Source organism: Penicillium arizonense (genome assembly GCF_001773325.1).
Source record: "Penicillium arizonense strain CBS 141311 chromosome Unknown PENARI_contig026, whole genome shotgun sequence".
NCBI lineage: Eukaryota > Fungi > Ascomycota > Eurotiomycetes > Eurotiales > Aspergillaceae > Penicillium > Penicillium arizonense.
Window position 1 is genome coordinate 179737 of NW_019173303.1, and position 18732 is coordinate 198468.

The 18732-nt window shown below is 49.7% G+C and overlaps 7 protein-coding genes across 7 annotated transcripts; 6 read left to right on the forward strand and 1 right to left on the reverse strand.

The window, feature by feature from the left end:
* Positions 1-36: 36 nt before the first annotated feature.
* On the forward strand, positions 37-3571 carry PENARI_c026G01600 (histone deacetylase hosB; the record flags this gene model as incomplete). The annotated part of the gene is made up of 2 exons (XM_022635896.1): positions 37-296; positions 1042-3571. The coding sequence occupies 2 exons, from the start codon at positions 37-39 to the stop codon at positions 3569-3571; spliced, it is 2790 nt and encodes a 929-aa protein (XP_022484130.1).
* Positions 3572-4763: 1192 nt separating this feature from the next.
* Positions 4764-5985, forward strand: PENARI_c026G03941 (zinc-binding alcohol dehydrogenase family protein; the record flags this gene model as incomplete). The annotated part of the gene is made up of 4 exons (XM_022635925.1): positions 4764-4871; positions 4931-5018; positions 5078-5235; positions 5305-5985. 4 exons carry the CDS (start codon positions 4764-4766, stop codon positions 5983-5985), a joined length of 1035 nt encoding a protein of 344 aa, XP_022484231.1.
* Positions 5986-7850: 1865 nt separating this feature from the next.
* Positions 7851-9064, reverse strand: PENARI_c026G04881 (tellurite-resistance/dicarboxylate transporter family protein; the record flags this gene model as incomplete). Its single annotated transcript, XM_022635939.1, has 2 exons — positions 7851-8629; positions 8689-9064. The coding sequence occupies 2 exons, from the start codon at positions 9062-9064 to the stop codon at positions 7851-7853; spliced, it is 1155 nt and encodes a 384-aa protein (XP_022484250.1).
* A 1145-nt stretch (positions 9065-10209) lies between these two features.
* Positions 10210-11346, forward strand: PENARI_c026G06762 (SDR family oxidoreductase; the record flags this gene model as incomplete). The annotated part of the gene is made up of 6 exons (XM_022635963.1): positions 10210-10253; positions 10304-10528; positions 10577-10584; positions 10632-10783; positions 10829-10923; positions 10977-11346. The coding sequence occupies 6 exons, from the start codon at positions 10210-10212 to the stop codon at positions 11344-11346; spliced, it is 894 nt and encodes a 297-aa protein (XP_022484226.1).
* Positions 11347-11652: 306 nt separating this feature from the next.
* On the forward strand, positions 11653-13284 carry PENARI_c026G05104 (succinate--CoA ligase (GDP-forming) subunit beta; the record flags this gene model as incomplete). The annotated part of the gene is made up of 6 exons (XM_022635941.1): positions 11653-11706; positions 11779-11862; positions 11929-12001; positions 12058-12157; positions 12213-12805; positions 12857-13284. 6 exons carry the CDS (start codon positions 11653-11655, stop codon positions 13282-13284), a joined length of 1332 nt encoding a protein of 443 aa, XP_022484217.1.
* An 876-nt stretch (positions 13285-14160) lies between these two features.
* Positions 14161-15828, forward strand: PENARI_c026G12038 (F-box domain protein; the record flags this gene model as incomplete). Its single annotated transcript, XM_022636018.1, has 4 exons — positions 14161-14240; positions 14312-14477; positions 14548-14936; positions 15003-15828. The coding sequence occupies 4 exons, from the start codon at positions 14161-14163 to the stop codon at positions 15826-15828; spliced, it is 1461 nt and encodes a 486-aa protein (XP_022484237.1).
* A 936-nt stretch (positions 15829-16764) lies between these two features.
* PENARI_c026G07956 (heat shock factor family protein) lies at positions 16765-18637 on the forward strand (the record flags this gene model as incomplete). The annotated part of the gene is made up of 5 exons (XM_022635975.1): positions 16765-17042; positions 17096-17194; positions 17241-17308; positions 17369-17712; positions 17765-18637. The coding sequence occupies 5 exons, from the start codon at positions 16765-16767 to the stop codon at positions 18635-18637; spliced, it is 1662 nt and encodes a 553-aa protein (XP_022484183.1).
* Between the last annotated feature and the right edge of the window lie 95 nt (positions 18638-18732).

Genomic DNA, 18732 nt, shown 5'->3' on the forward strand with positions numbered 1-18732 from the left:
CACAACGGCCAGTAGAAAAGCACATACTTCACCACAATGTGCCGCCAATACTTCACACTCTACGAATGGTGCCAATGCGAAGAAGACGCCGGGCAGAGCGTATGCGCCGGCTACCGTCGCAACAGCTGCCCGGGCGTTAGCATTGAAACTGTCCACATGCACTGCTTCTGCAATGGTCACGCTACACAGGGCTTCAAATCCGAAAAACAGACACGGAAGGAGGAGAACAAGGCCGGGCGCCGCTCTCAGGATTCTATGGATGAGAAGACTTCCTTTGGACGCCGCTGGTTCCAGTGGTATCAATGGCGGAGCTTGCGATCTCACTGAAGGAGTGTCAGTTTTAAGATCTCTTTGTACATGTATGACTTTACAGCTTTGGTGTTTTGGTGGTCTTTGTCGGTTTCTTGGGATAATGAGATTCCAAGATCTATGGCGCTTATTGGTGTTATGATTTTTATGAGACTTTGATTTGTTTCTATTCTTCTTTGGGGTGTTCTATTAGACAAAATGGATTGGTAGTCCAATACCATGCAGCAGATCTCATTGCGTATATCCTGATCTTGTGGTTAGCAGTGCTATTGTCTATCAGGCAAGTCTTGGGTTGGGGGTCAATAGGCACAATAGGCGATGGCAGATGGTTTGGACATAACCTTTATTGTCCAGTCAATCAGATCTATTGCGATATTGTACGCATTTGTCGTAATTATATCCGTATTGATATTCGTGTTGTTATGCGTAGTGGTATCCGTACTGATATCCGTAGTGAGAACATTCTGGTAGGCCTATAAAGCGTGTATAAATGCCACATATCCGTGTAAGACATTTGATCTCACAGCAGATGAAGAATGTAGTTCGCCGATCGGCTGACCTCCTTCCGTATCTGAACCAAAACATGTGAATCACCCCCCACTCCCTTTCTTCCTACTTTCTTCCTACAACCTCGCGTCCTCCTGCGTATCATCTCGTCGCGTATTATCCGTCTTGTTCGTCTTGTCCCTTCACCTTCGATCATCTCGTCACATTCTGACCATACCTACGCAGGAACTGGGATCTGCCCTTGGCGCGTCTCAGAATGGACCCGCTCAAGGACCCGCCTCCATTTGGAGACGGGGTCAACAATGGAGCCTCATTAGAATCCCATTGTGAATTGGTAGACTCTTTGAATCGCATGACTCTCGCGACAGCCATCACCACTCCGTTGCCAACTTCACCTGTCTTGTCTGCCCAGAATGTCTCGCTCTCGCAACTCCCCCACACATCGCGAACTACAAGTGCGAGCTTTGTTTCTACTGCCGATGCTGTTCCCCCTCAAGAAGAACACCGCAAGCCTGTTCCTGTTCCTGTTCCTGCACTACAAAAGCGCAAGTCGGCTGCTTCTTTGCGCGTGGTCTCACAGCCTTACAAGTCTTCATCGCCGACTCCGCAGACCCCTCGCCGCAGTTCAATCAATCTCGCGGCGTCACCTGTGACTGCCACGCCACTCAGCATGCTCCCGCCGGCACTAGCCTTTGATCCTAACGTGGAGCCACCAGTTCCAACGGCTGCGTCTATTGCGGCAGAGCTGTTTACCCAAGAATGGGGCTTACACCAATCCACTGACATCCCAACCAAAACAATCGCTCTGGTCCATGACGCATGTTATGGGCACCTCTTTTCTCGCCTCGGATACACGGACCAGTACTTGCAAGATATCGTTGAAAGACCAGAACGGATTCGCTCCAGTGCTCTTGGTATCGCTGCGGCGTATGTTCGCCTCGGTCAACGATATGCGGGAGAACGATATGCTCCCAGTCCAACGCTCGACGTCCGTACACTGCCAGTGCCCTTCAATATCCGCAAGACAGATCGCAAGTTGGCCATTCAGAGTCCAACTGTTACAGAAGTACATGGTTTCTCGTGGATGTCTGAATTCAAGGACATATGCAATCGCGCTGAGTCGAAACTTGCCATGGGTGCCGACGAACTTGCCCGATCTTACACCGTTCAGCATGAAAAGGTCGTCCCAATGGGCGATGAACTGCACTCTGGTGATCTTTACCTCGGCCCCGACTCCTTGAATGCAATTCAAGGTGCATTGGGTGGTGTATGCGATGGCGTCGACGCTGTCCTTGGACCTGGTCCAGTGGAGCGGGCTTTCGTCTGCATTAGACCTCCTGGCCATCATTGTACCTCGGACTGGCCCTCTGGGTTTTGCTGGATCAACAATGTTCATGTCGGTATTTCTCACGCAGTCATCAACTACGGACTCACCCATGCTGCGATTATCGATTTTGACCTTCACCATGGAGATGGTTCTCAAGACATTGTCTGGAAGCACAGCGCCCGGCAGCAAGATCACAAATTTAAAAAGCTGGCAGCAAATAACATCAAAAGAAGACAGCCTCCGCCTCTTTCGCCATACGAAGCAACCCCAATCAGCTATGTCAGTCTTCACGATATCGAATCCTTCCCTTGTGAGGATGGCAATCTTATAAAAACGACCGGTGCTAGCACTTGCATTGAAACAGCTGACAGGTCCATCTGGAATGTGCACTTGGATGAGTGGAAAAAGGAATCAGAGTTCTGGGAACTGTACGAAAACAAGTATTCGATATTGATCACCAAGACCCGCTCTTTCTTGCGCCGGTTCTCAAAGCAGGTTGCTCAAGACTCCGGAGGCCGTCCACCCAAGGGCGCTATTTTCATCTCAGCTGGCTTCGATGCTAGTGAATGGGAGAACTCGAATTTGAACCGCAAGTCCAAAAAAGTGCCCACTGAGTTCTATGCCAGGTTCACCGCCGACATTGTTCGCATGGCCCAGGAGAAAGACCTTGGCGTGGACGGTCGTATCATCAGTGTTCTTGAGGGAGGATACAGCCAACGTGCTCTGTACACCGGTGTTCTGGGCCACCTGGCTGGCTTGAATGATGAAAATGGGCCCGGTGCTGCTTATTCTTACGACCCCGCATGGTGGTCCTCTGCCAGTATGAGAGATCTCGAGAGCACCATAGCCGGCCCATCTAAGCCTCGAGGATTCTTGAGTCCCACAGTCGCATCCTCTTCTCGGCTTGCGGCCTCTAGTCAAGACCGCAAGTCTGGTGGGGATGACCTACCTGAGGTCAGCTGTGCTGTGGCAACCCATGAGCTCTCGAAGCTCATCATTCCATCCGATATCCGCACAACAAGCTACTCCGCAGCAGACCTTCCGAAGCCTCGCATCTCACGTCGAAAGACTGGAAATCTTGGGGATACAACCCCTTCCGAGGACCTCCTGACAGCAACCCGCCTCCGCTCGCGAGCTTCCAAAACACCCACTCCTCCTTTGCCCTCTACACCGCCTGCGCGTCCACTGTGCACTCCGAGATCTAAGGGGGCCACTTCTCGCCGGCAGTCGGGTCGTCCCAAGACCCCGAGAACTGCCGCTAAGGCTGCCGTGCCTGAGGTGCCCCCTGTGCCAGCTGAGCACCTTCCCCTGAAGCGGGAGGAGCCCGGGACACCCACTCCACCTCTCACGCGTTTGGTTCTGCGGGGTCCCGCGACACCCTCATCTCATGAAGATGGGGTGGATCAGACTGACCACGGAGAGGATTGAGGCCAGGGAGAAGGGAGGATTCGGCCATTTGGCCTTCAATTTCGAGATACCCGCATGTACGATTACCAATGCAAGTTTCCTTTTGCTCGTTAATTGTTCCTATGCAACTTGTAATTTTGTAGTGGCTTCTAAAAACTGTAGACTCACTCCTTTAAGATAAGATCACAATGATATCAAGGAGGTAAGGATCCAAATTTCTTCATGGCTCTTATCTCAGTCTTATTTAACCTTATTGTATGCCTCACTAGAAGGATTCACGACTTACCTTCATGCGTATAGAATTGAGAGTGTGGTACTCGAGAAATAATGACATGGTAAACTATAGGTATATATTCCGGTAGGTGGCTGAGACCCCGATAGCTTGTAGAAGGGCATCTGGAGTTGATGAGTGTTAGCATATACCTCTGTTGTCAAATAGTGGATGCTATTACCAGAATAGAAGATCTGCAGTCCACTTGCCTCTTATATAGACGACCATAGAGGTGAATCAAACACACAAAGGTCAAATAATTTATATTTCTGGGCGCTATGTAAGAGAATAGGTATTGTAGAATATGGAAGATCTCAGAGAAACCGTAAGATTGAAGTCCTGGTCCATATCGAGAGCTCCGTGTTGGGGTGCTTGTTTTGACTATTAGTGAGTTAAAAGTGAAGCTTTTTGCATTATTTCCGGAGCTTATTGGCATAGAAAGATCGGAGGCAGACTAGCATTATTTTAAAAAAAAAATGCCTAGTGGAAGCTTAGAAGGCATTAGATCAAGCAAAGATAGATGCGCTGATATTGAGCATAGGAAGACGTTTGAAGGCAGTGCGGAAGGCTAAGGGGTATTATACAAAATATTAAGCAACCCTGAAATTTAATTATATTATTATAGACCATAAAATGGTAGTGCTATATACTGTGTAAGTGATATATATATTTTGAGAGGGGACCCGAAAAAGTGGAGTGGGAAGATACTTTTGAACGGGTATGATAGTTTGACCCTCCGCGGTCTAGATCGCTGACAAAATACTGTAACTTGTGTCAGTGAATTCCTGACGACGAAGTAAGCAAACTTAAAACGAAAACAGAGGGGTATAAAAGGGAATAAACACTGGCCATGACAGAGATACAGTTGGATTCTTCAAGTCTTATCTTTTGCCACCTATTCTCAGTCACTCTTCCGTACTTCCCATCCATTTCTCACCAACAATGTCAGACAGGCATAATATCGCGGCGTGGCTTCCTGCTGTCGGGGCGAAATTAGAGCTCCGCCCGGCACCTATCTCTGAACCGGGGCAAGATGAGCTCCTCATCCAGGTAGGCGATGTACAAGACATGTGAGCCTCGCCACAAGGTTAAGAAGATCACCTCCCCAGACCGAAGCTGTCGCTGTTCAACCAGCCGAATACAAAATACAGGATGGTGTCCTTCCATTCCCGTTGACATACCCCACAATAATTGGCTGTTCGTGGTGGCCCCAAAATACGTCTGCGCACAAAAGTGGCTTGCTGATTGTAAAGCAGTGTGCTTCGCTGGAAGGGTAGTCAAGACTGGCCCCGGCGTCACTCGTTTCCAGATAGGAGACAGAGTCGTGACGAACAGTGCAGGAACATTGCGTAACGACGCGCGCTTCGGAGCCCTGCAGAAATATGCGCTCACTACACAACAGCTGACGGCAAAGGTATCGATTATCCGACCCTTTCTTTTTTTGCCCTGGTAGCTCGCCGTCGCCTAATACCATCTGCATTAGATCGGCGAAGCTTCTTTCGAGAAATCGGCCGCGCTCGCCTCCAACTTCTACGGCGCAATTAGTGCACTTCTTCTCCATCTGAACCTAGATAGGCCTGGCCCTGCTCCCGATCCACTCAATAGGTCAAAAAAGATCCTAATCTGGGGAGCATCCTCCTCGTTCGGCGCCGCTGCCGTCCAGATAGCCGCCAGCGCCGGGTACTCGGTCGTGGGCGTGGCTTCCGGATCGAATGCCGCGCTGGTCAAATCGCTGGGCGCATCTGAGTTTGTAGGCAGGACGGAGGATTCTGCAACTGAGGCTCTGATTGCGCTGGGGCCGTATCATGCTGTGCTTGCCGCGGCGGATTCAGCGAAGGACCAGGGGACGATCGGCACTGTCTTGGCCGCACAGGGCGGTGGCACGTTTTTATCTACCATGGGTGTGAGAGCTGGTGTGAGTCTGCCGGATGGGGTCACTGGGTTCTTCGCCCAGTTTTTAGACGATTACTTGGACCCGGCGAATGCGGAGTTCACCAGGTGGGTGTGGTGGGAGTATCTGGAACAGATACTGGTGGAGGATCAGATGCACGCGCTTCCGTCTCGGATTATGGGGGGATTGAGCCAGGCTCAGAAAGCTTGGGATCTTCTCAGACAGGGACGTATCAGTGCGGAGAGGCTGATCATTCAGCCCAACGCTGAGTAGATATCCTCCACGGTGCCTATCCTATGCTGTATAGGGGCTTGACTTTTCTGCATCGCAATCGTCTCCTTGGGAATATTGTCCATGAGCTCCGTCTGGACAGGGCCAGGGTTAACGCAATTAACAGTGTGCCCACTTAGACCTAACTCAGCAGTCCAGGGAAACACCATGCTCATAACATCCCTCCTTCATAACCCATGTCTTCATTCTGTCGATCACCGACTACCTGAGCCAAAAGTTGTACTTGACACTTAATCATATCCGAATCATGCCTGTTTCTCAGGTCTACAATCGTACATTAACTCCAGCTAGGGCTAAATTGCATAGTTCGGTCTATCAATATTCCGCTCATTCTCATGCACTGGTATGGACACAGAGATAGCTAGAGCATAATTTGTTCTCTGGTTGCTTCTTGATCAAGAATTACGATTGATTTCTTGAGGGGTATTATATAATTGAACATGAACAACTCTTGCCTTGCGTCAGTATAAGGAAATTAACACTTGCTTCGAATTCTGTTTATATTCCTTCTTTTCATGAATCGATTGAGTGCTCAACTTTCCAATAACACGGGCTTGTGGTCTAGGGGTATGATGCTCGCTTCGCATGTTCAATTCTGTTGACCTGTAGAGTGCGAGAGGTCCCGGGTTCAATTCCCGGCGAGTCCATGAATTTTTGTGTCCATTAATATCCTATCCATCTCTTTTTGCTTTTTTTCGAGTCTATTGTTGTGTAGGTTTTATTGATTTATTATTCGATAGCATAGAGAAAGCTACATCGGTTTCTTTCTTATACTGTTTGCTCGAAAAGGGATGTCGGTTGCTGTATGAACGAACCTTTCGTGTAGAAATACAGGTCGACCACATTGACACGGTCGCATACCACCATTTGATTTGTATATTCTACAATAAAAAGTGATCTGATACATCAATAGGCAGTCCACTGATTCATCACAACCGTGGCCACTTTTCCAATGGATTGAAAGGAAGAAACCTAGAGTGAATATATATGAAGCAAAAAGAAGTATATAATCCTTCGAGGATACAAAAAAGATGCACTGGGAGGGAATCGAACCCCCGCCACTACTTTGGAAGAGTAGTATTCTACCACTGAACTACCAGAGCTGATTTGATTTATAATCAAAGTTATCTATAGACTAGTCAGGTATACAGAGTATAAATCGGTATGGAAGGAGGACTACCATCTGACTGTGCCATGTATGGATGTAACGTTCAGTCGAACGCTTCATGTAACCATTTCCAGCATAGGATTCAAAGCAAGAAGGGTTCCCAACTCTCATGGACTATACCAGAGTTAATTATAAGGCTAGCAGACAAACGGATTGGCAATTGGTAGAAAATGCACATCCTTCATTCATAGATGGAAAAATGTATATCACGCTATGTAAATCAGGTACCGTAGAGGGTATATGCCTTGCAAAAAGAATACAGCCAGCACAAAGTTCACAAATTTTGGGCAAACAGAAAAGAGAAAAGCACCCCATTCATGCAGGACTACTCTCACTGCTATCTCCATCTGCATCTGCAATAGGCTTGATCGCAAGAATCTCGAAACCACCTTCATCCCTATCTTCACCCCTTTGGGGCCACATGATTTGTTTCATCACAATGGCCCGAATCATCATATAGCACACGAAAAAGTACATCAAAAGAAGGGGTAATATGGCCACACAACCAACGATGTTAATAGGTTTGCAGGAAAATGCATCACCAATGGCAAATGTGGCGGTAATTAATGCAGTGTTAGGAAAAATGAATGAGAACCAAGTCATGGAAAAGTCCATTCGCTTGGGTCCGATGGCGGACCAGTGGGCAGCACTGGCAATGATGAAGAAGAATATTGCCAATCTAGATAGAACCAATCAGCACAGTCAAAGAAAGACCATCGAATAGTACATACCCCCACAGCCATAAAGACGAAAAGTTAACCACGACTTTCAGCACATCAGCAGCGAGCGCACCATTCCCCATAAAATCAGAAGGGAACGCCCTCTTCGCCGCAGCTGCCATATTGACAATACCCGCGACCGTAAAACCACTAGGCCCAACAGAAACAAACATACCAGGACGAAGATTCTCCTTGGGAAGCTTCTGCGTCATCAACCGATAAATAAAAGCCGAGTACACCATCAACGAGACCAAAAACCCAACACCCTGAATAGTCGTACCACCAACAATAACACGAAGAGCGGCGGACGGATCCAGCTTGGAACTCAACACACCAGCATGCGGACCAATAATGAGCATGGGGTAAGCAGGAAAGATCCAAATAGGCGTCATCTGGGCGATGGTGAAAGTCTGCGTCGACCACAAAAGCAGGTAGACACCAGCTGAGAACATGACGGCGAGGGCAGCGTCGATCCAGAATAATACGCAGACTGCGCGCATAAGCCAGGGGCCGGCGTGTTCGGGTCCGTACTGGGATACGTTGATCAGGATTGTGCCGAAGGATACTATCGCTGCTGGAATGAAGAGTGATTCTGTTGGGTGCATCATGGATGCCCTAAATGTATAGGGGAAACAGTAGAAGCGGAGAAGTAGCAGACCCCAGATTAGGAGGTATAGGGCGATATTAATTAGGAAGACGACGACTCCGATCGTGTATAAGCCTTTAAATTGGAAGGGGACTGCTGTTTGTTAGCGAATGGTGGACATACAGTATCAGTCTTATGGATGTCTTGTATACCTTGATAGAAGACATTAGCCAAGCCACCCGTGGCCATAGTCAATGTAAAGTATGCCCATGTAACATGGCGAATTCGTTTCTTCCATCCAAGTCGGCTTGGTGGCTTGCGCCTGACAGCGATTCCCAGGCCATTATGGTCGAAACAGGCAGTGGCCTCTTTGTTACCCTCTTTTTTTGATTTCTCGGCAACCCGCGACGTCGCTCTCTGCAAGACTTCCTGCAGAGCTGTAGAATGAACTTCCAGCACTTGGCCACCTGGACTATCTTCAATGCCAAAATCCGAGAGGGTCCGCTCGGCATCTTCTATGGTGGGGGTTCGATAGCCGTCATCCCCAGGACTTCTCATATGTCTGGGGACATTCAGGGAGTCGTCCATGACTTGGTATGGTTGTGACTTGGCAACCAGAGGCAAATTGAAAGGAAGCGTGGCGGGTCTTGCCACCTTCTTGTCTGGGGTAGTAGTGTGCCTGAACTAGATCCGGGAGATCATGAGTGATGGTGGAACCTGGGGTACACTGTACACTGTACTATGAGGCGAAAAATTCAAGACGCCAGTAGGAAAAACATGCGCGGTCAAGGGCCGGCTCACTTATTAAATAGCGGCCGATCAAAGTACTTCGATACGTGAACAGACTGATCGACACGCATTAATGTGGGACCCGATGCAAGAATCCTAAAGTCTCGGCCAGGACCGTGACGGCGGATATAGGGCCATCCAATGGCTATTGCTGATCAGATATGTCGGTGGGACTGAGCAAGGATGTCAAAGAATAATATCGACTGAGCGTCATGAAGGGGATCTGGCGGGTTACAGGTTATCCGGCTATGGAGCCAACGTCATTCGTCCAGTCAGTCCACTTGGGCCCGGGATTCGGCACGTCCCCGACTACTTAAAGTAAATGTTCCGATTACTTCCAATTTGCCTTTATATGGGGGAACTCGAATGTTATTGTTCAATTCTATTCAGGTCCACACCTGTAAAAAATGGAGCTATTCCTGGCTTCGGGTGCCTTGCAGCGACCCGGACAAAGGGCTACATACGTCTACATCATCGTCCTGCATACTGCATGTTCGATATGCATAGAACTGATATCAGAAGATGATCTACATTACAGAGGAAAGGTATGAAGTGCCAATCTTTGACGACCTAACATAACGGTGCTGTGATTGGTATGCCATGAAGGGAGATTGTTCGTATAACTACTGTATAAAGTAATATAATGACCAAGCCCTGCATACTGGGCAGATCTACGGGAATATAACCCTTTAAAAATTAGCGTTCTGACTCTATTATACCAAGCTACAGTCTTCCATTGTTCTTCAAGCCACATTTATAGTATAAATCCGAGATAGGAAATGAGGGTTTAGGGCTTGCCTGTGATAACAGGAGAGCCGAGGCAACTTTGGTTCAGTCTCCACCTCGTATGGAGCAACTTGTCTACTTAGATAGCTTCAATTACAACAGACTCTTTCGTTATAATCAATTCAATTACTCTTGAATTGCTCTGTCTCATTGCAGATATGCCAGGAGTGATAGATAAGCGCAGATCGGTGCTGATCACCGGGTAAGTGACTCGCGCCAGATACCAACGACTGCCTCTGATATCTGCTTCAGGTGTTCCCCTGGCGGCATTGGAAACTCCTTCGCGCGTGAATTCCATCGCAATGGACTGCGCGTGCTAGCCACAGCTCGTGATGCTAGCTCCCTATCAGATCTAGCCGAGCTTGGTATCGAAACCTTGAGCTTGGTGGTTGATGACCCGGAGAATGTCAAGGCATGCTTTGCAGATGTCGAGAAGAGACTCGGCGACAAGGGTCTCGACTATCTTGTTAACAATGCGTGAGTTGATTCCTGTTCATGGCGGTGCTTGTGGCTAATATCAACTAGTGGTCGGAGTATGTAAACTAAAGCTATGGCGTCGAAGATATACTCATTGCCGCAGATTACACCGTCCCTGCTATGGAAGTGGAGCTTCCTGAGGTTCGCTCGGTGTTCGAGACCAACCTCTTCGCCGTTATCACCATGTGCCAGACATTCTTGCCGTTGCTCATCAAGGCAAAGGGCACTATTGTCCAGGTTGGCTCTATCGCCGGAGTAAGTATTGAACTGCATTGTCAGATATCTCGCTGACACTCCTAGATCATGCCATACGTATTTGGATCAGTCTACAATGCATCCAAAGCAGCCCTGCATTCATTCAGTGACACACTTCGCGTGGAGCTGGCTCCATTCGGGTTCGTTATACGTATTCCGAAACCCAAGATTTGCTTTCTAACCTAGCCAACAGGGTTCATGTCACAACCGTGGTGACCGGCGGTGTCCAGTCGCGAATCGCGCGCATTGACCGCACCTTGAAGCCGAACTCTCTATATACCCCGATTGAGGCTGAATATGCGCAACGTGTGAAGCATAGCCAGAAAGACGCTATGCCGCATGCTGCCTATGCACGCAGCGTGGTTACTCAAGTGCTGTATGGATCTGCTCCCTGGCGGTGGTTGTGGCCCTGGGCTCAAGGTCGGAAGGCCTGGATCTGGGAAGGACATCGTAGCTGGGTGATTTGGTTCCTTTCGGGAGGCTGGGCATGGTCGGGACTGTTTGGTCGGCTCATGACTAACATGTTCAAATTGTGGAAGATCAAAAATGGCGCACGCAAGTAGGGGGGATGTCAAGGATGTTGTGGTTATCTTCAACACAACGTATAATAGCAGAATTCAAGCTCCAAACCCCATACATAAAAGAAGCCGAGACGAAGAGCAGACAAGTACCGACTGTACAAGCCAGGGTTCCGTGATATTCGCGTTGGCCCGATGACTCAGCAAGGGGCGGCCTGTGGTTGGCTGCGACACCCGGTTTACCGCGACTGCTGTCATCCCGAGAAAAAGAAAGCTGTTCTCCCCTACTCATTCACAGGGCTATCTTGATTCCCCTACCCACCTCTCCTCTCCTCTCTTTCCATTCTCATCATGTTCAACTTCGCCCGCGGTAGACCCATTGCGGCCGCTTACAGAGCTGCGACGGTGAGTTCTTACCGAGTCAATCGGGCCGCGCCCGGCTTCCTTGAGATGTTGATATATACTGACTTTGCATAGGCGCCCTCCGTCTCAAGCAGACTCGCTGTTCAGAAGCGTAACCTTTCCATTCACGAATACCTTTCCGCCCGTCTTCTCAAGTCGGTAGGTGGACCGCGTTCCCCCTTCGGTCGCTCCAAAAAAATCAAAGTCGGCTGATAAAAGATCTAGTACGGTGTCGGTGTCCCCAAGGGTGAGGTCGCCAACACTGCTGAAGAGGCCGAGGCTATCGCCAAGTCGATCGGTAAATTCTACCTAAGTTCCTCCCTGCGAACGCGCCCGCTGAACATTACATCCCAGGTAACGATGACCTCGTCATCAAGGCCCAGGTTCTCGCCGGTGGCCGTGGTAAGGGTTCCTTTGACAACGGTCTCAAGGGTGGTGTCCGTGTGATCTACTCGTGAGTTTCACCAATCGAAGAAACCGACGCAGTGAAACTGATAGATACTTTTCAGTCCTACCGAGGCCAAGATGTTTGCCGGCCAGATGATCGGCCACAAGCTCGTCACCAAGCAGACCGGCGCCGCTGGCCGTATCTGTAACTCGGTCTACATTTGCGAGCGCAAGTTCGCCCGCCGCGAATTCTACCTCGCTGTTCTCCTGGACCGTACTACTCGTGGCCCCGTCATCGTTTCCTCCTCCCAGGGTGGTATGGATATCGAGGCTGTAGCCAAGGAGAGCCCCGATGCCATCGTGACCACCCCCATCGACATCCACGTTGGTGTCACCGACGAGATCGCCCGCACCATCGCTACCGACCTCGGCTTCTCTGAGCAGTGCATCGAGGAGGCCAAGTCCACCATCCAGAACCTCTACAAGTGCTTCATGGAGCGCGATGCTACCCAGCTTGAGATCAACCCCTTGTCCGAGACCTCCGACCACCAAGTCCTCGCTATGGACGCGAAGCTTGGATTCGATGACAACGCCGAGTTCCGTCAGAAGGAGGCCTTCTCGTGGCGCGACGTTTCCCAGGAGGATCCTGAGGAGGTCAAGGCCGCTGAGCACGGTCTTAACTTCATCAAGCTCGATGGTGACATCGGCTGCCTCGGTAAGTCTCCCTTGGTTGGATAGAGATCTCGCGATTCTAACATGTATCTAGTCAACGGTGCCGGTCTCGCCATGGCCACCATGGATATCATCAAGCTCAACGGCGGTTCCCCCGCTAACTTCCTCGATGTCGGCGGTGGTGCTACCCCCCAGGCTATCAAGAGCGCCTTCGAGCTGATCACTAGCGACCCCAAGGTCTCTGCCGTCTTCGTCAACATCTTCGGTGGTATCGTCCGCTGTGACGCCATCGCCCAGGGTCTCATCAACGTCGTCCAAGAGATGGGTCTCCGCACCCCCATCGTTGCCCGTCTGCAGGGTACCAACATGGAGCAGGCTCACAAGCTGATCAACGAGTCCGGCCTCAAGATCTTCTCCATCGAGGACCTCCAGAACGCCGCCGAGAAGTCCGTCCAGTTCTCCAAGGTCGTCAAGATGGCCCGTGATATCGACGTCGGTGTCGAGTTCACCCTTGGAATCTAAGGGGATTTCTTTTGCATTTTAGAGTAGAGGGGTGGCATTTAATGCGAGGCTCGCGAAACCAAATCGAACTGCCGCAGTGACATCATAGAGAGATCTTGATGCGTTGCCGCCTGTTCCTGTGTCATTTATTTTCTTTTGTCACTGTATTCTTGAGTGTTTCTATGACCTATATCAGTTCCTAATCGGATGGGTTATGTGGGTTTTGGTTTTGGTTCTTTTTACTGTAGCATTAAGTAGTATTGGAGGGAAAATCGCTGTTTGATGATCTTCTGTACAAAGGAGCCGCCAGGCCTTCTACCTTCGAAAACCTGTTCGAACATGGTTCAAAGACATCAGATTAAGGTCGAGGTAGGGTGCCCAATATGGCCTGCCAAAACAAGCCCCTGCTCGTGCTTTGTTTGCAGTATATTTGTGTCTGCTATCCTCTTTGGGCAAAGCATTTGATACTTTGACAGCCCTTTATAGCATAACGTTATATAAAATGCCGTCTTTCCACTCCCCTTCTGTCTTTACGCCAAAAACAGTACATATAGAGATCATAAAATATATGAGGGTATTTATGCCTCAATCGCCTTCTGTAGAAGATAATGAAGACCAAAGATCCGCTCCCTAGATCTTGGTGCTTCTTTGGCCGTTTTTTCGAGGCTCCGATATATCCAAATCATCAACCTTACACCTCCCGCCATCCACAACGCGACTTCGTCAACTCCTTGAAATCTATCCAACAATAACAACTGATCCATCCACCGTGACAAGAAATCTATCAACTGTGACTAGAATTCATCTTTTGCGACCCCTTGTTCTGTTGAGGCGTTTCCCCATCTGCCTTGGCCTTCTGTTTTCTATGGCCATCCACATCACCACCCCACACCCATTATGTCCACCCAGTCACCTCCGGATATACAGGCTATGTTGGATAACTTTCTAGCTCTGAAAACATCAGATCGTCGCAAAACGTATGTCTACTTGCCATCGCACCACAGCACCACAGCACCATAACCAGTATCCAGACACTGACTCAAAGTAGGGTTAACGCCATCCTCAACGCGCTGACTGTTGACGAAAAGCGCGACCTCAAGCGCAAAATGGATAAAGTTACCTTCCAGGTTGATATTTGGGGCTCGTTGCCACCTGAACTTCGGGACCTTGTTGTGAAGGACCTGAATTTACATGACCTTTTTGTACTTCGACGTGTATGTTTGTTGATATCTGGTCTTTGGGGATTTATATGAAATATCCTCGTCCCTGGCTAACACCATGGAGGTATCCAAACTGTGGAATGAAACGCTCTCTTCCCTGAGCGTACTCCGTTCAGCGTACATGTACGCAACAGTCACCGGAAAGCACGTTTTAGATACCCTACCCGCCGAACATGTTGAGAGATGGATCAAAAGAAGAACAAAAGCAGAACAAGGGCGACCATTTACTGTGGGCAAATTGTTGGTTTCTCCAGACCACCTGGATACGGATGACGAGCAAATGTACTATGCAAATGGAATGTTTGCCTGGGTTGACACGGGGACAGACAAAAGCTCCATTTGCCTCGTGCATTTAAACACAGGTGAAAAAAGGCACTTTACCACCGATAATCGGGAAACGCTGGGTAATATCCACGTATCTGATACGTTGGTCGCGGCGATATCCATGCGAGGGTACGTGTCTAACTTAAAACCACTCAAACATACACTGAATGGGGCTCTAATATTCCGACAAAATAGGTATTGCCATGTCTGGGAGATCATGACCGGAACGCACAAGTCCTTCCGCCTCACGTCCTTGAACTTCCATCACTTCTTGACGCACGGAGTCAAGGTGATGGTAAGTTATGAGGACAACATTATCCATTTCTGCTTCGCCACCGGAATTGCTCGCACGTTCGCAATCGAGGGCCTCATCTGTTCAGCCTCTCTCCACAAAAGTGACGACGAAGTGTCTCTTATCTGTATCCGCGACAAGACCGGCCATGGATCCGAATTAAGCCAAGCCGATTATCACCTGCAGGTCGAGAAGTACACCGTCGATACCAATGTGTTTATCCGGACATGGTCCCGCTACGAAGAGCTTCCCTTCCAAGATGGCGTTTACCGACGACCAGGGCCCGACGAGACTTTGAGAGCATACCAAGGCCAGGTTTCCTCAATGCTGTACCCCTATGAAAGGTCCAACCCAAGGCTCTATCTTTCGCTCACGGACAGCGATCAGATAGCTATGCATCGCATGCCAGTCCTGCCAGGTCATATCGAAGATATGGATGTGGCCTGGTTCGATCAAGGATTGGCATTTTTTACACAGCTACAATTCGGCAGAAGCCGCCATGTGAACATTGGCGTTGGTCGTGAAAGCTTGAGCAGTCCCAGCTCTTCAGAAACCTTGTCCTACGAACTTACCCTCGCACGCCTGTTGCCTCACCCGCCCCAGCTAGATTCCGTTCACTGCATATGGGCAGGGGATGGATTTTTCTTATACCTTCGGCATTCCGAAGTCTGGGTTTGGTGCTTTGATGAGGATTGGAACCCTTCCGGCGCGCTTTCACTGGCATCGTAGGGTTTAATCGACTATTAGGATGCTAGGCACTATCGAAGCGTTGAGTAGTTTCAGCATACGACGCATATCAGGGACTTAAGATATCCACCCTAGGAATACATAGCGGTGTAGTAATAGATACAATCACCAACACATCCGGAACCGTGTGCAGCACGATTCTTAAACCTCGGCCTTTAGAAACAACCATAGCTATCTAGTTGACTATCTATCTTTACGCCGCTATATTGTCATTGCTATGTTTGAGGATATAGATGGCTTCTAGCTATAGCTAGCTAGAAAGTCTGTAGTCATTAGACCCGCACTCGAAGTAAGCCCTAGACTATAAAAACCCGCTCGAAAACGGTAAAAAAAAAAAAAAGGATAAAAACGATTGGAAGTCAGCCGTTTAGACAGGGTAAGACTCTTTTAAATGCACATATGCGATGTACTGTAGATACGTTTGGGATGAGATCGAGAGTTCTAGCTGATTCATGAACATAGGATATCAAAATTTGTAGAGACATATGGATGTACCGAAAAAGTAATCTCAGACGACGACAAGGCTAGTGACTGTATATAAGTTAGGACTTAAGTTAAGCTCTGGGATTAGTTAAAGTTGATTAATAGTAGGGTAAAGCTCTCAGCCTAATAGTCTGTCTCTCCTGAATATCAAAGAGATATAGTAATCACCCCTTTTCTCCACCTTCCGTGGCGTCTTCCGTTCTTCTCTGCAGATCCGATTGTCACGCATTTTCAGTTGTTCCCCGCAGCCTCATCTTCTCTTATTGACACTTCGAGGCTTGAACCTTGAATTTGAACTCTCTGGAATTCCACGCGCAGTTGGGCGCGATGACAGAAGAGACTATTGGATGTTGATCTCGGGATAATCCACCTTTCCCACGTTCCTTCGGCACGAGCGTCCATCGCGTCCCCGGTGCATCCGTTCATCCCTTCGATATGAGTCGCCTCGCCGATCCCTCCTCCCGAATTACTTTTGCCGGGGTCCCGGACGGCAGGACACGAAACATCCCCGTGCTGTCGTCGTCCGGTCATTCAGGCGCGATGGATATCACCCCTCCTTCGCCAGCGGGCGCGCATGGCAGCCCTGACGACCGCGCTATGAACAATGGCTCCGATGGCAATTCCCTAAATCCACCAAACCCAGCTGTTGGAGCTGCAGCTGCAGCTCAGCAGCCGAAAGTCGTCCAGACTGCTTTCATCCACAAGCTGTACAAGTAGGTCGTTGGCCTTGCGCTTGCTCCAGCGATGTCGCTAACCCTCCGAACAGCATGTTAGAAGACCCCAGCATCCAGCATCTCATCTCTTGGTCGAACACAAACGACAGTTTCGTCATGTCGCCCACATCGGAATTCTCCAAAGTCCTCGCGTGAGTGCTGTCCTCTCCATCGCTGGCTTTTCGCTGACCGTCGCAGATCCTACTTCAAACATACCAATATCTCCTCCTTCGTCCGGCAGCTGAATATGTACGGGTTTCACAAGGGTAGGTCTTCTACATGCGAGCTTTGATTGCGCGGTTACTGATTGTTCTTGTCTCTGATAGTGAGCGATGTATTCCACACCGGGTCTCCTGACTCTGCGCTGTGGGAGTTCAAGCACGGCAATGGAAATTTCAAGAGAGGCGACCTAGCTGGTCTGCGGGAGATCAAGCGCCGAGCATCGAGACACGCCCTGATTCATCGCGACTCGTTCCCCGGACACAAGGCTGCTGCTTCGCAACCTGGCACGCCTGCCGAACCCGTTCCAGATGCTACCGAAGCCAGATTCATGAACCTCGAGCACACCTTATTCGATATGCATGCTCGTCTGTCCCGGGCGGAGGAGGGCAATATCGCACTGAATTCGAGATGCCAGGCTCTGACCGAAAGTCTGACAAAGTGCTATCATGTATGTTTGCCACCACTTGCGCAGGTGGTATTTTTTGCTAATCTGAATGTAGTGGACGCATTCTATTTCACGATTCCTCCAAGCTGTTGTGCCCGACAGGGAAAGTCCCCTGCATCGGGATGTCTCGAGCATGCAAAGAGAAGTCGAGAAGCATCTCGAAACCGTTCGCGCCCTCGATACTCCCCACGAGGGCCTCATGCCCCCTCGACAACCATACTTTGCCAACATGGCGGAAACCGGTCCACCATTGTCTCCGCGCCAAATGCCTCAGGACGACTCCCGTCGCCAGTCCATGATGGACCACAACCCTAGACCCAACAGCATGATCCGTCCACCTGTTCCTCCGCATCTCTCAGTATCTCCTCGCCGCTATGGCTCAATTGGTGGACCCTCCTCCGCCTCAACATACGCTCGGCCGCAACCTCCAGTCGCACCGCCGCAACAACCTCAACCCCACCCTCTCTCAGTCTCAACATCCCCAGGACCTAGCTTAGCTCGCCGCCATACCTCTGCAGATATCCGACAACACGGCTGGCCACCCTCAGCAGGTGCATCTCCCTACCCTCCTGGCAATCCCCCCAGTGGACCTTGGCCCCCATCGCCACATGGAACCCAGGTTTCCAGTGATCAGCAGGTCCGTGATGTCCTCGCCCAATACGAAATGGGTGCTCCGCGCCGCCTTCAAGAACAATCTCGCCATGCCACTCCACCGACTGCCGAACCGTCCCCATCCATGCTTGGTGTTGACAACGGCTGGACGCTCGGAAACTCAAGATTCCCTCATGGATCTTCCTTGCCTGCAACACGCCGCTCCAGCATGGCAAGCAACGTCCACTCACTGCTCAACCCTGCCGACACTGCTGAAAGACCTGACGAGGACCAGCAGGCAACGGCCGACGACCGCAAGCGGAAACGATTGGAATAAACTCTACTCTACATTAAGGAAAATACCCACATCAAGCTTCTATATCCAAGATATCATTATTAAACTAGGTCTAGATCCCCGGAGTGGATCTAGCT